Raw genomic sequence first — 17,467 nt, 5'->3', positions numbered from 1 at the left:
ATCTGTCAATGGACACTTAGTTTGCTTCCATGTCCTGGCTATTGTAAATAGAGCTGCAATGAACATTGTGGTACATGTCTCTTTTTGAATTATGGTTTTCTCAGGGTATATGCCCAGTAGTGGGATTGCTGGGTTGCATGGTAGTTTTATTTTTAGTTTTTTAAGGAACAGTGATTTTGCTATTATATACTAAAGATGTTCTAATTTGTATTTTGATTTTATTTTACCATGAGTTATAGATATCCTATATTATTTCAGTCATTTGAAATTTGTTGTGATTAGCTTTATATTCTTATAAATTTTTGTAAATATATCTAGTGAGATTAAGTATAATGTTTATTTTTGCCACCAATGAGTACAATATTCTCTATATTTCTACTTGGTCAGTTTTCTTACTTACCTTGTTCAAACCTTCTATATCTGTCCTGATTTTTAAAATCTGTCTAATCTGTCAGTTTACGAAGTGGCTTTTGTAAAGTCTCCCATTATTATCATAGATATGTCTATGTTTCTTTGTAGTTCTGTCAATTTTTGCTTTACATATTTTGAAGCTGTGTTATTAGGTGCTTAGACCTTTATTCTACTTCTTGATTAGTTGAATCTTTTATTATATGGAGTTTTCCTCTTTATCTCTAGTAAAGCATTTGAATTAAAGTTGTTTCCTGGAATTCCCAGGCAGTCCAGTGGTTAGGACTCTGTGCTTCCACTGCAGGGGACATGGGTTTTATCCCTGGTTGGGGAATTACGATCCTGCAAGCCACATGGCATGTCTGAAAAATAAAGTTGTTATTTTCTGAATATTAAAAGTAATATTATAGTTAATATTTGCATAGCATATCTTTTTGTTTTTACTTTCAACTTTTATTTCTCTTGTGTTTTAGATATGATGCATAAATAACATGCAGTTAATTAATTTTATTATTTTAATCTAGTCTGATATCCTTTATATTTGAACTAGGGTCTTTAGGTCATTTACATAGAATAAAATTGCTGATAGATAAATACTGAGTTTAAAACTATCATTTTCTTTTTATTTAGCTTTTATTTATGCTTTTTATTTAGACTGCCTAGTATATGTTTATTTTTCCTTCATTTCTTCCTTATTTGGATTGATATTTCTTAAATAATTTTATTTTTTCCTCCTCTTCTAATGTAAAAAGGTATACAAGCTGTTTCTATTTATATTTAGTGCATATCCTAATAAAATACACCCTTTACTTTTCAAAGTCTTTTTATTTCCAGAAGTTGTATTTGGTTCTTTTTCAAGTCTCCTAGTTTATTGTTCATAATATCCTGTTCTCTGCAGATATTTTAAGCTTTTTATGTGGAGGTCATAGTTCTTTTATCATATGTGTCTGATAATTCAAAATCTGCAGTATGTGGGGCTTAGTTTCTCTTCTAGTTGTTTCTGTTGTTTCTTTTTCATAATTCCTAGACTCTTTGTGTTCCTGGTTACTTTTGTATACCTATCAGTGCCTCTGAAAGTATTATTTGTGGGGGTTCCAGAAAACCAAATATGAATATATGATTTTCCAGAGATATTTATGTTTGCTTTTGTAGGTCACCTTGTGCATATTTTGCAGCCACGTAAAAGTAAATTCATGATGAGCTTTCTTGAACAAAACAATGTGAATTTAGGTTGCAAACCTGAGAGAGAAGCTTCCTGTGGTTTAAAACCTTTGGGGAGAAGAATCTTTCTGTCTTTATTTCTCCATGTTCACTTCAAACTGAAGCAATGCTCCTGTAGTCTCCTGAGTATTGGAGATGAGACACAAACTTACTTCTGATTTATTGATACTCTGAAATTTTGGCTCTTGGAGCATCTGAGCTCATGTGAGTGAGTGTGTGTGTGTGTCTGTCCATATGTATGTATTCAAAGTCCTCATCATTGGAAACTTTTGTTTTGGTTTATACCTGCCTTACTGTATGATATAGTCAAAACCACAACTTGTTTTTGTAATTTTATTTTTTTCTCTAACTTTTCCTCTGGCTATTGTTTTTATTTTATTTTCTTGAGATATTCTTCGTTCTGTTTTGTGTAATTAAAGGTGTTGAGGAGTATTGGTTTATGAATTTATCTGTCCAACTCTGGGTTCATTCCCCCAAAATAAAGTTTTGTTTTGTAATTTTAGTTTTTAAATTTTCCTTGAGATGGTGCTTGAAAAGAAGTACTATTATGTGTTATTTAGGGTAGAAATGTCAGTTTATGTTTGTCAGTTGTATTAATTATGGTGTTTGATTTGTCTTCATCTTTGTCAGCTTAATCTGTTGCAAACTGAGTAGTATGTTAATTTACCTCAACAACCCAATATCGTTCCTTTATCTTATAGTTGTAAGTTCTTGTTTTATGTATCCTGAAGTAGTGTTATTGAAAGTAGAAAGTCTTACGAGTTGCTGCTACTAGTAGGGATGGGGAAGAATAGCGTCTATACCTGTATATGCTTCAAAGAACATTACAGTACAAAATACATTATATCACCACATACATTTTTAGCTAATTCAACCTTTAGGTTTCTAAGTTATGGTGTATGTGTGACATTAGCTTGTCTTTCCTAACAGCTTTTGGGTCTATAGATTCTGTTTTAAAAGATGGAACATGTGTCGTGTAGTTTATCTTAGTTCATTCTTAACAGCAATGTATATCATTAAATTTCCTTTTAAGACATTGAATCTTGTCTGTTTTCCATTACTTTTGACAATAAGACTCCTCTTCCCTCACTGGCTTTTGTTGGTATCTACCTCTTCTAATAAGAAATTGAGAAGAGATATCTTGAATTGTACTAATTCAGAGCCAGGGAGCCCCAAATTTTAGAGGTATCCATATAGAAGCCTACAAAGGGGATGGACTAGAAATGAACAAAGTTGTATTATAACTAGGATGGTAACATGGAGTCCAAGGAATTTTAGAGGAAGAAGTTGTGGTCAGTGCTATCAAAAAGAAAAAAAAAAGAAACAAAGAAAAGAAAAAGAAAGAGAAAGAAAGGAAGTTCAATCTAATTGGTGCTCTTAAGTGTGGGTTATATTTTTAATACCAACATTACTGGTGATCACTGACATAGTACATAGTTTCAGTGAAATGATCAGGGAAGAAAGCAGAATGTAGTTGTTAAAAGTATGAATAGAAGACAGGTAAGGTGGATTTAACAATTACAAATTACTCGTGCAAGAAACTTGATTGATGAAGAAAGGAAAGAAGATAACTAGAAAAGAGCTATCAATAGAATATTTTTTTAGATGGGAGAAACTTGATTCTGTTAATAGTCTAAGAGAAAGGAGTCATTAGAGAAGAGAGATCTAAGATACAGGTGAGTAGGAGAGTTGATGGAGGGAAAATGATTTGATGAGATCAGGAGCTTAGGTTGATGGATTATCCTTAAAGTGGACAGGTTAACCTTGCTTTATGAAATGAATAGAAGAGAAATTAAGGGTAAATATAAAAGTGAACGTTTTTTGTAGGTTGGGGCAGGGCTGATGTCTTAAGTTTGGTTCCACAGAAACAGACTCTGAGATTAGGACTCATGTGAAAGTGGTTTATTAGGAAGTAATCCCAGGAAAAACCAGAGGAGTGGAAAGTGAGGCAAGGAAGGGAAGGAGGGCAAGCAAGGATAGTATGTCAAGCAAAGTATCATGGAGACAGTGTGGGTCACACCTCAACGTTGTCCCCATCAGGGAGCTGCAGTATTTGTACCTCTGCACCTGTTAATACTTGTTAAGGGCTACCCAGGTTTGGAGAGAAGGCACAGCAAAGTCAGTATAGAAGAAACTGATAAAGAGATACAAGGGGATATGGGTGAAGTGCTGTTAGTATGTGCTATGGATGTTTTGTCTTTCCTGAGCATCTTAACTTTTTCTTAAGAACCGTTGTAAATTTCCTTGAATAGGCAACTTGAGATGAATGACAAGTTTAGAGCAAACAGTTGAGAGGAGTAGTGGAGAGGGCTGATTTATGACAAATCAAAGAATTGAATGGTTCTGGCCTTGGAGACTGATTTGTTGTGGGGCTGCTTTGCATGACGTGACATTTTCTTCAGCAACATTCACCCGTCTAAAAGAACACAGAATTTTTTTTTTTTTTTAGTTTATTGGTCCAAGAAAGTATTTCTGAGCAAATACGGTGGAAGGTCGTATATGCAAGGTTCTGGTGAAAGAGTAATTCAAGTGATTTACTATTGGCTCCAGCCTTGAAATGAAAGGAAGTAGCACTAAGCAAGCCTAAGAGAATAGGAGATAATGGAAGGATCAATAGACAGAAGCTCTAATTTCAAAGAGCAAGTGGAATAGAAGTAATAGTTTAAAAACTAGAAGAATAACATAATAAAGACAGAAATTAAAGATACTGGAGTTTAAGATTTTTGACGCAGTTATGGAGCAATTATGTATAAGATAAAGAGAATGTGGCTCTGAGCATAGATTGATAAAGTGGAATATATAGATACATTATCAACACCAACAATGAAATACTGAAGATGATGGAAGGATATAAAAAGTGTGAGTTGAGCACTGTTTTTGAATCAATGTGGAGAGGCTATAAGGAGGTTGGTGTAAGACTAATGAGGGCAGAGGGTGATACAGATAGATGGCGTGAACCTCAAATGACAAGGAGTGTATGCACACAGGAGAGGATTAGTTTCAAAGTGGCATTAAAGAGATGAGATAATTCTGATCCTGTCTCTCAGTTGCATAATGTGTGGGACTATGCACATGCTACACTTTAGAGGAAAGTTAATGAAGTAGTGTCTTTGACGTAAACCCAATTTATTTAAAGCAGGGAGAAGGGGAGATTTTTCTGTTAAGAGGTTGAGGACACAGGAACATTTGTTTCCTATAAAATGAAGGATTGAAAGGCATGGGGGAAAGGTAGTCTTCAGAATCTATCTCTGAGAAGGAAAGGATCCCTAGAATAGTGTGGGCATGAACTCAGAAAGCATTCTTTTTTTCCAACAAATATTTTACTGAGTAGCTACCATATGCCAGGCACTGTTCTGTGGCTTGGAAATAGAGATAAGGTCTCTGTTCTAATGAAACATCTCTAGTGGGGGAAACAGAAAATAAACAAGTAAATATATGATGTAATTTTAGGTAGTGCTATATCCTATAAGAAAAATGGTACTGGGTAAGGGGATAGAGAGAGATGAGAAAGGAGCATGCAGTTTTAGATAACAGTGATCAGGGAAAGTTTCTCTGAAGCAGGGGCACAGAACTAGAATCCTAAAGAAAGTAAAGGAGTGAGCCAAAATGATTTATGGAAGAAGAGTATTTATGACAGAGAGAAGAGCAAGTGCAAAGCCCCTAAGGCAGGAGCATGCTGGATGCTTTCAAGGAACAGTAGGAAAATCAGTTTAACCTGATATGTGTAGTGGAGAGGGAAAGCAGAAAGAGGTGAGATTCAGAGGTAGCCAGTGGTCAGATCAAATAGATCCTTATAGGTCATGACAAGTACTTTGGATCCAATGAAAATCCACTGGAAAAATTGGAGAATGGAGTGTTATAATCTGACTTATATTTTTAAAAACTCACTCTGGCTGCTGTGCAGGTAATGGACTGTAGGGGACAGGAGAGGAAGGAGCAAGACAAGTTAGGAGGCCATTCACTGCAGTCATGGTGGTGAGAGATGATGGTTTAGATAAGCTTGTGGGCATTGGAGGTAGTGAGAAGTGGTTAGAGCCTGAATCTGTTTTGAAGTCAACAGGATAAGCTGATAGTTTGGATATATGGTGTAAAAGAGAGAAATCAAGGTGTAGATGTGGTTTGGGTATGGGTGGATTTGATGTGAGGTGTGTGAGAGAGAAGAGTTCTTGGTCTAGTGTTGTTTTCACTTCATTGATTCCCTTTTACTCTGTTTTGTTCACTGCTGTACTCCCAGCACCTAGAACCTGGTAAGTAGATGGTGCTTCATAAGTTTTGAATGAATGAATAGTGAGTGGTTTAGGTGGAGTGATAGGTGAAAATACTTGATTGGTATAAGGGGAATCAGAAAATGAGAAGTGAAGAAGTTGACATAGTGATATCAAAAATTATTGAAATGAATTACCATAAATGGAAGCAGAGAAATTAGGAAAGAGGTGGAGGGGGATGTCAGGTCAAGGGAGGGCTGCTTTTTTTAAAATCATGGATGGTAATTGCATCATTTTTTTATGCTGCAGGAAATGAGCCAGTAGATAGGGAAAAAATGACAAGTGTGGGAGAGAGAAGAAAATCACTGAATTAAAATCCTTAAGCAGGAGACAGGGAATAGGATCCAGGGCACATGTACAAGGGATAGCATAAGATAAGACTAGACACTTCTTGTAACAAGGGAAAGGTAGAGTATATGCTTGAGATTCAGGTAGATTGTAATAATTGATATTATGAGGATAAAATCTTCTGATTGTTTTATTTTTCCTGGAAAATAAGAAGCAAAGCCATCTGTTGAAGAGTTACTGGAGAATTAAGGAGAGAAAAGAAAGTAAAAAATCGTTGTTTCAGAAAGTGGGAGAGTAAATTGGTTTGGCAAATGTAAAAGGATCATGGGACATTTGAAATATGTTGAGGAAAATTTAAAGAGAGACCAGTCAGGAAAAATTATGGATTTTTCTCCAGCTATATTTAGCTGCTTAGTTGCAGGCAAAGAGATGGATTTAACCAGGGCTTATATTTTTTCCAGGCAGTCACAACAGAGTAAGGGAAAGGCAAGTGTGTTGAGGGTTCACAGCAGAGAATGATTATAATGATTTTAATTACAGACTATGTATGTAATCCAAGTAGGATAAGAAAGTAAGAACACCAAGATGATAATGGGCAATTTAAAGGTGGTAAGATCAAGGGATTCGAGATAGGAGGGTAGAAGGGTTGACAGTATAAATGTACTGGATGAAAAGGGTTGGAAATATATGATCAGATAGTTATTTGAGATCATAGATTTGTAATGACAGGATTTAGGCTATGACCATGGGAGTGAGTGGCTGAATTAGGATGGAGCTGAGGCTCGTTGGAGGGCAAGAGATCAAGGAATTTATCTGTAGGTTACAGTGACCAAGGATTACTATATATCAAACATAATGCTTAATTCTGTACATGAATTACACCATTTAATTCTTATAACACTCCTATATGCCAGTAGTACCATTATCAACATTTTATAGATGAGAATGTTGAGTCAAATCACTCACGCAATGTCAGATTTCTATGTGGTATATCAAGGATTGGAACTAGGATGTTTCTTACTCCAAAACCTTTAATAGTGGCAGTGACCTGAGGCTGGGTAGAATTAGATGGCCTTAAATGAAACTCTGGTGAGAAATTGAGGCAAAGAAATGGCAGAGTTGGCTTCGTAGTATCTGGGTAGCAGCACTTGGGATACCTCTGTTCAGGTAAAGTTCTGGCAGATAGTGCCTCATAGCATCCAAGCAGGGGAGTTGGTGGGCAGAGTTTTTGTATCTAGTACTTTCTAAGCACTAAGGTAAAGGAGTTTTAGGAATTCTTATAGAAGAATGTACTGTATCGGTGCCTTGTACAAAGTGGATGCTCAAATGTTTGTGATAAAATGAATTTATATTTGGACAGGATATAACAGCTGACTCATCCTGGTAACAGGTCTTTAGCCAGGCATTTTATGTACGTTATATTATTTAATCTTTAGAATTCTTAGAGGATGAGTATTATTACCCCCATTTTATGTTGAAGAAGGAGGTCTTTAAAGCCTAACATGACTAGTATTTGGTAATTCCAAGTAGTCTCTTAATCTAGTGTGTTCCAAAGCCCATCCTACACCCTATCCTTTATACTATCTTACCTCATTTAGGGATGTGACTTTTTCAAAATAACATTCATTAGCTATTTATTAAGTATGAATTATTTATCAAGCACTTGTCTATGCATTGGGCATATATCTATGGATAAAACAAGCAAAATTCCTTGTCCCCATTGAGCTTATATTCTACTGGGGAAAGAGATGATAACAAAAAAAAAACATAAAATATATGATAGAAGTGCTAAAAGGGAAAATAGAGCAGGCAACTGCATAGGAAGTATCTGGGACGTGTAGAAGGATTGAATTTTTAGATAGGGTGGTCAGGGAAGGCCTCAATGAGAAAGGTGATATTTGGATAAAAACCTAAAGTGAATGAATGAACAAACTATCTGGAAATTGGATGGAAGAATATTCCAGGTAGAGGCAATAGCAGATGCAAAGGCTCTAGAGCTGGAGCATGCCTGGGATATCCAATGAGTGGCAAGGAGGCCATATGGCTGAAATGGAGTGAGTACGAGAGGAGGGTAGTAGAGGTTAGCCAGCTATTTGGGGATAAGATCATGTAGGTTCTTGTAGGTCATAATAAGGCTTTTCGAAATGGGAAGCGATTGGATGATTTTGAACTGAGGAGAGACATGATCTGACTTAACACTTTATAATTTCACTCTGTCTGCTGTTTAAAGAACAGACTGTAAGGGAGCAAGGGCACAGGCAGCAAGACCAGTTAAGAGGCTTTTATAATGATCTCAGCAAGAGATGACAAGCCAGAGTAACAGCAGAGGTGATGACCAGTGGTTTTGTTCTGGATATGTTTCCTTTCTAATGGAATGCCCATGAGACTTGTTTATGGATTGAATGTGGGTGTGAGAGTAAAAGTGGAGTCAAGAATGACATCAGAGTTTTTACTGAGCAGATGGAAGGGTGGGGTTACTATTACCTGAAATGAGAAAGACTGCAGGAGGACCAGGTCTGTGTGTGTGTGTGTGTGTGTGTGTGTGTGTGTGTGTGTGTGTAGGTGGATATTTGAACGTGTTAGGTTTAAGATGCTTCTCAGACATCTAAGTGCAGATATGGGTTGCAGGAGAGATCTAGGATGGAGATATTAATTTGTAAGTTATCAGCTAATAGAGATTTCCCTCTGGTTATTTCCTTGTACCTTCCTTTAGTTCTTGAGCAGAGTGAATTGATTGAGTAACCATTGTTATTTTGGCTATGCAATTACATATTATGGTGACTTGAGCATGTGTCATGATTGTGTGTTCCTGTACCATAGATAATACATTCTAATACCAAGATTATCTGAGCCTGCACAAGGGTTGTCACCTCCTATATTATAGCCGATCTGCCCCTACCAGAGGGATCTGCCATTGTGACCATGGTTATCTGAATACACTCATTGGTTTTAAGCTCGTATGTCATTGGTGTTTATTCATTTGCTGTACTTATATGAGCATACACCATGGTTGTCTACTTTTGCAGTGTACACCGGCTTCTTTATACTAACTTTAAAACTAGTATTAGGTTTTACATTCTGCTCATGCAACATAGTTTTGTGAATATTCATGTCATTACATGATGTTCCTTCGCTGTAATTTTCAGTATATTCATCATGGGTATGTGTAGTATTACATTTGTTTGTTCATATGTTATAAATAGCAATTTATTCACCATGGTCATCATTACTTGAAAGATATCAATTCTTCATTATGGTCACTTGCATCTATACCTTATCTCTCAGCTCCAGTGGAAAAATTTGAGCATGTCAACCTACTCTTGGACCATGGCTTCTGTTCCTGCATCATGGCAGTCTAGCATGACCATCTAGTCCTAAACCATGTCACTTAATTCTCGTATCATGGTTGCCGTGATACACACATTGTGTATGCGCACATCGTGGTTAAGGACTAATATACCAAATACTTCTTCACATTCATCATGGTTGTTTAAGCATATACCATAGTTGTCTCCAGCTAGATAGATGCTTTATCATGTTTGAAGGCTCTTTGTTCAAGTGTCATGGTTTATGCACTATGGTCACTTGAAAATTCAGCAAGGTTGTTAGAATAATTTTGAGTGTCTGCCCTTCTACTGTCCTTCTCTGTACTGTTTGATGATCATCTGAGCATGTACATGGATTTATGTTCATTTAATGCTAATATCTTCTAATGTGCCATATATCTCTGTACATATATCAGGATTGGGTCCTGTTTTATAGATATTTGCTAACTTGCTAAGACCCTGCCTGTTCCAGTGGCATGTTGGTTTTTAATTAAAACATTAATTCTGGTAAAAAAAAACACATGACAAACAATCAACCATTTTAACTGTACAGTTTAGTGTTGTTAAGTATATTCACATTGTTGTACAGCAGTCTAGTGGCATTCTTTTGATCACGTGCAATGTCTTAATGGAATGTGTACCAAGGCACTCTTCTCTTGTTCAGTGGTTAGTAGGCTTATGTGCTATGGTTTTCTGACATATACCATAGCCAAATGGTTTTATATCATAAATATGTTCACATGAATAATAATAATATTGTTTGCTAACAAGTGTTATGGTAGTTGGAGGGCACGTATTATGTCCAACCTCTTTTATATATAATGGATGTCTTCTCATGCATAATGGTTATTTGAACATGTATCTTAGTCATGAGTTTATATAACATTGTTGTCTTCTTATGCATCATCGTTTTCTCCTTCCAAATCATGGGCATTTGTTTCTGTGTCATTGGCATCTATGCTTAGTGTGAAGATTTGCTGCTTGTTTATCATGATCATTTGAACATAAGCCATAGTTATATACTAGAATAGCATAGTTGAACATCCACTATGAGTATCTTTGCTCATGCAGCATGGCCATCTTCTCCTAAACCCAGGATTGTTACTCAGGCACTCATGTTTTTTAAGCATGCGTCATAGTTCTGTCCTATAATCCATGCATTATTTCTACAATTTAGACTTCATATCCTGTACCGAGTCTCTTTGTTCCTGTAGAGTAATTGTCAATCATGATTATATGAGCATTAACCTTTGTCATGTGATTTTCAACCTTAGGGTCTTCTAAAGCCCTGTGGATGTTTGAGCATATGTCAGAGTTATTGCCCATACTACAGCTGTTTCTCTTGCCCCAGAATTGTCTGTTTTATGCACCATATTTTCTTACTCATATGCTATGGTTTTCTTAACTGTACTGTTTCTGTTGATTCCTGTAAAATAGCCATCAACTCTTGTACAGCTCATGAATCATGAATGTCACAGCACATATTAAATTGAGCATAAGAAATTGATGTTTTGTGAAAGAAAAATGGTCAAATATTGGCAAATTTATGTGATACAACCGAATACTATGACTATTTCTATCTATAATGTGGACATTTTCTCATGTCAGAAATCCATCTTCTCCTGTATCATAGTTTTCTATGCCTGTATCAGATTCAAGAAGACAATCTAATATAGAACCTAGTGGCTGCTTTGGGGCGGCGGGGGGTGGAGTGGTTAGGATCAATTTAGAAAGATTTTGTTCTTCATCTTCTCATCTACCAGAATAGCTCTTCAGCATGTATCTGTTTTACATATTAGTGTCTTGTATAAACTTTCCTTGGGAAAAACGTTTCATATCCTTCTATGCCCTCTGAAAATTAAACCACCTATATGACTGTAAAAGAGTATGGTGCTGGGTCAGAATTAGGTCCCCTTCAGGTGGTCAGTGTCTCAAATTCAAAGAAGCCATGAGGTTTAGAGGTAACAAGCAAGTACCTCTTTACACTGTTTTCTTAACCCCATGCCCTGGGTAAACCTCCACCAGTCCAGAGTTCATAAAACTGCCTTGCATATAGGCAACTCAAAATTGCATAATTCTATTATCAGTATAATTTGCTGGCCACGTAGGGACTTCTGTACCAGGAGATTAGGCTTGGATTTCTTCTTTATGTTGTGGCCCCTATATGGGACTGGTTTTGCCCTCAAATATCTCTTTATGGGAAAACATTGCATTCCTATTCAGGAATCATGGTGTCTCATCATTCAGCATTTTCTCAACCCGATTCAGAGGATACAGTCCATCTTCTCCAGGCCCTTTGATATTTTGGAAAACTGCTTAACTGTATCAAGATGAGAATCAATCCCAAAAATTCTATAAAGAGACTCCAGGTCTTAATGTTCTAGGATTTTCTACAATATTATACAATTATTCATGGAAAAGGCATTTGTGATAGTAAAAAAATCAAACAGGATGGGGGGAAAATAAAATGAAGACATGAGAGATTATTTTAAGATCTCAGATTATAAGAGGTAACTGAGGCTAAGAGAAGTTCTGTGACTCACCTAGTTACAAGAAGACAGGGAAAAAGATGGCATTGTAACCTAAGACGTCCAATTACTGATTTAGAGTCTTTATACTACCCTCTATTTGGTTGGGCTCTGGTATAATCAAGAGAGGGATATGCCAGGAGTGAATTTTGGTGGCATTGATGAACTGCAGAAGGAGGACTGTCACAGTAAGCATTTAGTAGCTGTATATTATGGAAGTTAAATGGCTCTAATAGAGTTGAATAAAATCTTTTTTTTCACCACTTCTTTCTCCTTCCCTTTGTCTTCTACTCCTTTCCCCTTCCTCTTTCCCTGAACATGGAACTCACAGGTCTCTCCAAGTTGGTGCCTAAGAAGATGATAATCACACAAATAAGTCAGTTCTACATGACTAGCCTTGGGCTTCTCTTCCTGATTAATATTCTCCCTGGAACAACTGGCCAAGGGGAATCAAGACGACAAGAACCTGGGGACTTTGTGAAGCAGGATATTGGCGGGTAAGTACCCTTAACTCCTAGAACAAAAGAAGACTGTGATAGATTATTGCCTTTGACCAGAGCTTTTTTTTTTTTTAAATTGAAGAATAGTTGAGTTACAATATTGTGTTAATTTCAGGTGTAGAGCAAAGTGATTCAGCTATATAAATATTCTTTTTTTTCAGATTATTTTCCATTATTGGTTGTTACAAGATATTGAATAGTGTTCCCTGTGATATACAGTAAATCCTTGTTGCTTATCTGTTTTATATATAGTAGTGTGTATCTGTTAATTCCATACTCCTAATTTATCCCTCCCCCTCCCTTTCCCCTTTGGTAACCATGAGTTTGTTTTCTATCTCTGTGAGTCTGTTTCTGTTGCATATGTAGATTCATTTGTTAAGGAGGGAAACTTGTAAGAAGTAAGGGAAGTGAGATAGGGAAGGAGCAAAAGTAAAACAAAGGTGTGATTTCACTTGAAGTGTAGCTTCCATTTGACCCCATGAGGAGATACGGAGCATGAATGGTACTATAGTTTTGGCAAGGGGCCTGGCTTTTGTAGCTTCATCTCAGTCAGTCATTGTCCTTCCAGGCATTTTAGAGTGAGATGGTTCCCTTCAGCTGATGGTAATACCCTGAAGTAGCTGGGGGATGGTTTTACTGGCATAGTACAAGAAATCTTGACGTAGTAGTAACAGTAAATACTATATTTGGTTTCTTCATGCTTTTATGGCTATGCTTTCTACCCTTCACTTTACAGATTCAATCAATCCCTAAGATCTGTCATTTCTTCCTCCCACATCCCTTGGATTCATCTACTTTTTTCCAACTTTCCTGCTACCACCCTAGTTTAATCCGATGTTGTCTTCCACTTGGACTACTGCAAGAGTCTCTAATTGGTTTTACTTCCTAAAGTCTGTAGCCAGTGTTTCTTCTACAATGCATGTTGCATTATATCTGTCCTATTTAGAGTTACTTAATGACTTTCTATTATCCCTAAAGTCCCAACTCCTTAATATGATTTTATAAGACCCAGTATGACCCAGCCTCCACCCATTTGTCACCCTTATTTCTTAGTCCTCCTGTCACCAAACTATGTTCTTCAGCTATTTTGAACTTCTTTTGACTTTAAAAGTCAACCTCATTCAGAGAATATCATTACTAGAGATCACCCCCTTAAGCCTCTACATATTTCAGTATTACAGAGGATATTTTATTCTTTGGTAGTGTTTGTTGTTGTTTTACATTTGGCTATTGTCCCATATACTTGGAAGCATTAGGACTTGTTCCTAAATATTTTTGCAGAGTTGATTATCTTAATGTACTCTGAGTCTTTCCATCTTCTATCAGCATTTTCAACAATAATCTCTGGGGCTGAGGGCTACACAACTGGACTGATATGTCCTTAGAAACGTGGCCCATGAGGCCCTTTTTGTTCTTTATCCCAGTGTGGAAAAAAAGACTAATTCTGTCTTATTAACTTCTCATGTATGTGATTTCATTGGGCATGATAGATGTTCTAAATAAATGGAAGTTCTAAATAAATGAATCTTAGCTCTTCAAATGTTAAAGCCTTTTTAATTTTAACTCTGAGAATTAAAATTCTCTAAAAATGTATTACATGTTATCTAATAATCCTAAGCAAGGATTTTGAACAGAATAGTCCCACTTCTTGGTGACTCTCTGGTCATCATAAAGAACATTCATTGTGTTTATCCTATATCTGCTTTTTTTCTTTTTGTGTCTCCATCCTCAGTGTCAGTTGTCACCTCTCCTGTTTACATCGGTTTGCTTATGTCCTCTTGGTGCTTAGAAAATCAGATAATCAAGCCTTTTAATAATTATATTAAAGAGAAGGCCAAAACATCCTGCTTGAAAAAGCAGAGACTGTTGAGGAGTACTGGTTTATTGACCAGTACTTTGTTTAAATCATGTTCTAAATGCAATGGTTCTCAATGTTTGGTACGTGTAAGCAAGGAAGCAGGCTCCACACGTGGAGAATTGGATTTAGTAGCTCTGGGAATAGTGCCTAAAATTTGCATTTTTATCAAGTGCCCCACATGATTCTGATGTAAGGAATCTTCGAACAATACTTTGGGGACACAGTCCTTGTTTTCAAAGAACGTACAGTATAGTTAGGAATATGGGATTCTGAAATTTTAGAATAGCAGACATGGGAAAATGCATAGAGAGCATCTAGTCTGATTCCTCATTTTGTGCATGAAGAAATTGAGTTCCAGCAAAGGAAATTTGCTTTTCTAAGACTTTACAGAAAATTAATAGTATAGCTAGGTCTAGAACACCAGTCTCTGACTCCAAGTCCCATATTTTTTAAGAAAAGCTACAGGGAACAATTTCAGCTTCATGTAATAAAGGAATTTCTTATACTCCTGCTTCCTCGTTTGACCATTAACAAATGAGAACTATGTGTGTGAACAGTGTTAGGTTGGAGCATTATGAAAATGTCATTTCTCTGGGTCGAAATGGTTGAATATAAGCAATTTCATGGTGGGTCAACCTCAGTAGCAAGTAAATGCCAAATGGATGTTCTGTCCAGGTCTGACTGCGATTTGTTGAAACTTGAGATGTGTATCAGTCAGGATCCCAAAGAACACAGATGGGACATTTCAAATAAGACTATTTGAGGAGGGTACATTTGCAAAGGACCTAATAGTAAAGGTATGGTCTGGGTGTAGATACACCCCCAACAGTTACAGCAAGAACCTAAGGCCAGTAGTAGGTACGTCATGTAAAACAAGTTTACTTAAGAGGTGAAGAAATCTTTAGTGGAGGAGATTTCCCAGGGAGAGAGCCAAGAGATTACATACCCAGACTTTCCCTTCTTTTTCCCTCTGTCTTCTGAAGCCAGAGGCTGTGGCAGCCCTGCTGATATAGTTCATATAGTTTACCCTTATAAGAAAGAGAACAGGGTGAAGAGTGCATAATATATCTGGGAGGGGAAGTAAAAGACACTGGGCAGAAGGCTGTACATTTACATGACACCATATCACCACTTTTTCTGCATCAAGATTACATAGCGCTGGCAGTGGTGAGAGCAGATACTGTGAATTTAAGAGGTAATGGTTGAACTGTTGATTCATTGTCTCTTTGTCACATTCATAGTCTGACTTGGTGCCATGTTCCATAGGTCCTTGTAAGTGTCTGCTTTCATTGTGAAATATATTTTCTCAGTTCTCTTAATCTCAGAATAAACTGGCACCTGTGACCACACATGTAAATACTAAGTTACTAAGAGAAACATGAAGGACTTGGTTTTTATGTTACTTTAACTCAGTGAATAATGTGGACAGGTGTGGCACATGTTGAGTGGGAATGTCTCAAGCTAATTTTGACTTGAATTATAAGTATGCAAAGTCTGATCTCTTCCATGTGTATATAATCTCTATTATGGAATCAAGACATTAATACTTTTACCATTCAATCACCAAATCTTAAAATTTAAGAATCAGATGTGGGACCTGAGAAGCTGTAGGTCCTAAGCTCCTACCCTGATCAAGAATCCCTCTTGCATTATGCTTTATGATTGACCTACCAGTTTGAATCCCTCCAGTAGTAAACTGCATTATTACCACGGGCATATAGTCTAGGGATTGGAAAGTGCTTCCTATATTGAGCAGAAGTCCACCTTCCTCTAATGCCTACCAGTTTTAGACCTCTGTGGCACTTGCTTCCTTTTCCACATAACAGATCTCAGAGCTACTCCATGCTTTCTTGTCTACAGGATAACTCTTATTACTTTCAACTATTCTCCTGACATGATACGATTTTCCAGACATTGCTTAAAACTGAACACTCTCCTTTGTTCTCTAATTAGATTTTTTTGAAACTTAGTTCAATACTTTATTCTTATTTATAGTTTTCATATCCTATCATGTTACTTTAAAACTTATGTTTAAATAACTCTTACTATGTACCAAGCACTATTCTAAGTGCTTTACATAGGTTAATCCATATAGTCCTTATAACAGACCTGCTACCTAGGTGCTGCTATTATTCCTGTTTCACAGATAAAATATGGAGACACGGAGAGGTCAAGTAACTTGCCAAAGCTCACACAGTTAAAAAGTGGCAGAGCCAGGACTGAAACCGAGACAGTCTGGCTCCAGAGTACATGCTATTAATTGCTACAGTGTATTGCTTTTCATGTGTTTGGTCACTTTTAAGTATGAATTAGGCACATGTCCATTTATTTTGTGTACATGAACATCTACTTATGTATAGTAATCCCTCAATCTCTGAATACTTAATATCTCAGCCACATGACTGCCTAGCCTGTGCTAAAGTGGGGCAAGTGTAATTTTCTTATAGGACCTAGAGGAATAAGAAATATCATTTTCCATTTTGAAGTAGAAGTGTAGAATTTGTAACACAAGGCAGAGCTGGACATTTGAAGCCAGGATCAAGAATATTTGGTAGATGACACTATGACTTCCTCTTGTATCATGTCAGGAGGCAAGGTCGTCTCAGTATTACTGATGCTAAATGTGACCTCTTGGTTAAGGTGATGACTGTCAGGACTCTCCATTGTAAGGATACTAGTCACTAGGATTGATTGAGAGATTTGAGGCTGTGACCAGCTCATTGCTTTGGTCATGGCCATGGTTGTGGGGTAGAGAGTAAATAATAGTGGGGAAGAGAATATGCCTAGTACTGTAGTTTCCCTTCTTTTGTGTCATAATTCTTTTCTCCACACAGGCAGTGTTATAAATGGTTCTCAGGCTGGCCTATGAAAGTCCACTTAATGAGAAACGTTGCTGAGATAGTGCTCGTGCATTGGCAGTTACAATCATTCAGATAAATTATGAGAAATAAAGACTTGTGTAGCCTTGCCTGGAAAAGTAGCTACCCTTTATGGCATTGTTTCAAAGGAAGAATGTGCCTTTAATTCTTTGCGAACTTCGGAATACAACCCATTTTAAGTTAGAGTACGCCTG

At 36.8% G+C, this 17,467-nt stretch overlaps 1 protein-coding gene across 1 annotated transcript in view; it reads left to right on the top strand.

Moving 5' to 3' along the window:
• GABRA3 (gamma-aminobutyric acid type A receptor subunit alpha3) overlaps window positions 1-17,467 on the top strand; it is a 268,649-nt gene that overhangs the window by 92,463 nt on the left and 158,719 nt on the right. The window contains exon 2 of the mRNA XM_024116769.3: window positions 12,368-12,533. Within this exon, the coding sequence (XP_023972537.1) occupies window positions 12,394-12,533 (140 nt within the window). The 5' untranslated portion in view covers window positions 12,368-12,393. The remainder of the gene's footprint in view (window positions 1-12,367; window positions 12,534-17,467) is intronic.

The sequence above is a fragment of the Physeter macrocephalus genome, chromosome 21 (assembly GCF_002837175.3).
Source record: "Physeter macrocephalus isolate SW-GA chromosome 21, ASM283717v5, whole genome shotgun sequence".
In the NCBI taxonomy this organism is placed as follows: domain Eukaryota; kingdom Metazoa; phylum Chordata; class Mammalia; order Artiodactyla; family Physeteridae; genus Physeter; species Physeter macrocephalus.
The sequence above is the reverse complement of the archived record's forward strand: the minus strand, read 5'-3'. Positions and strand labels throughout refer to the sequence as shown.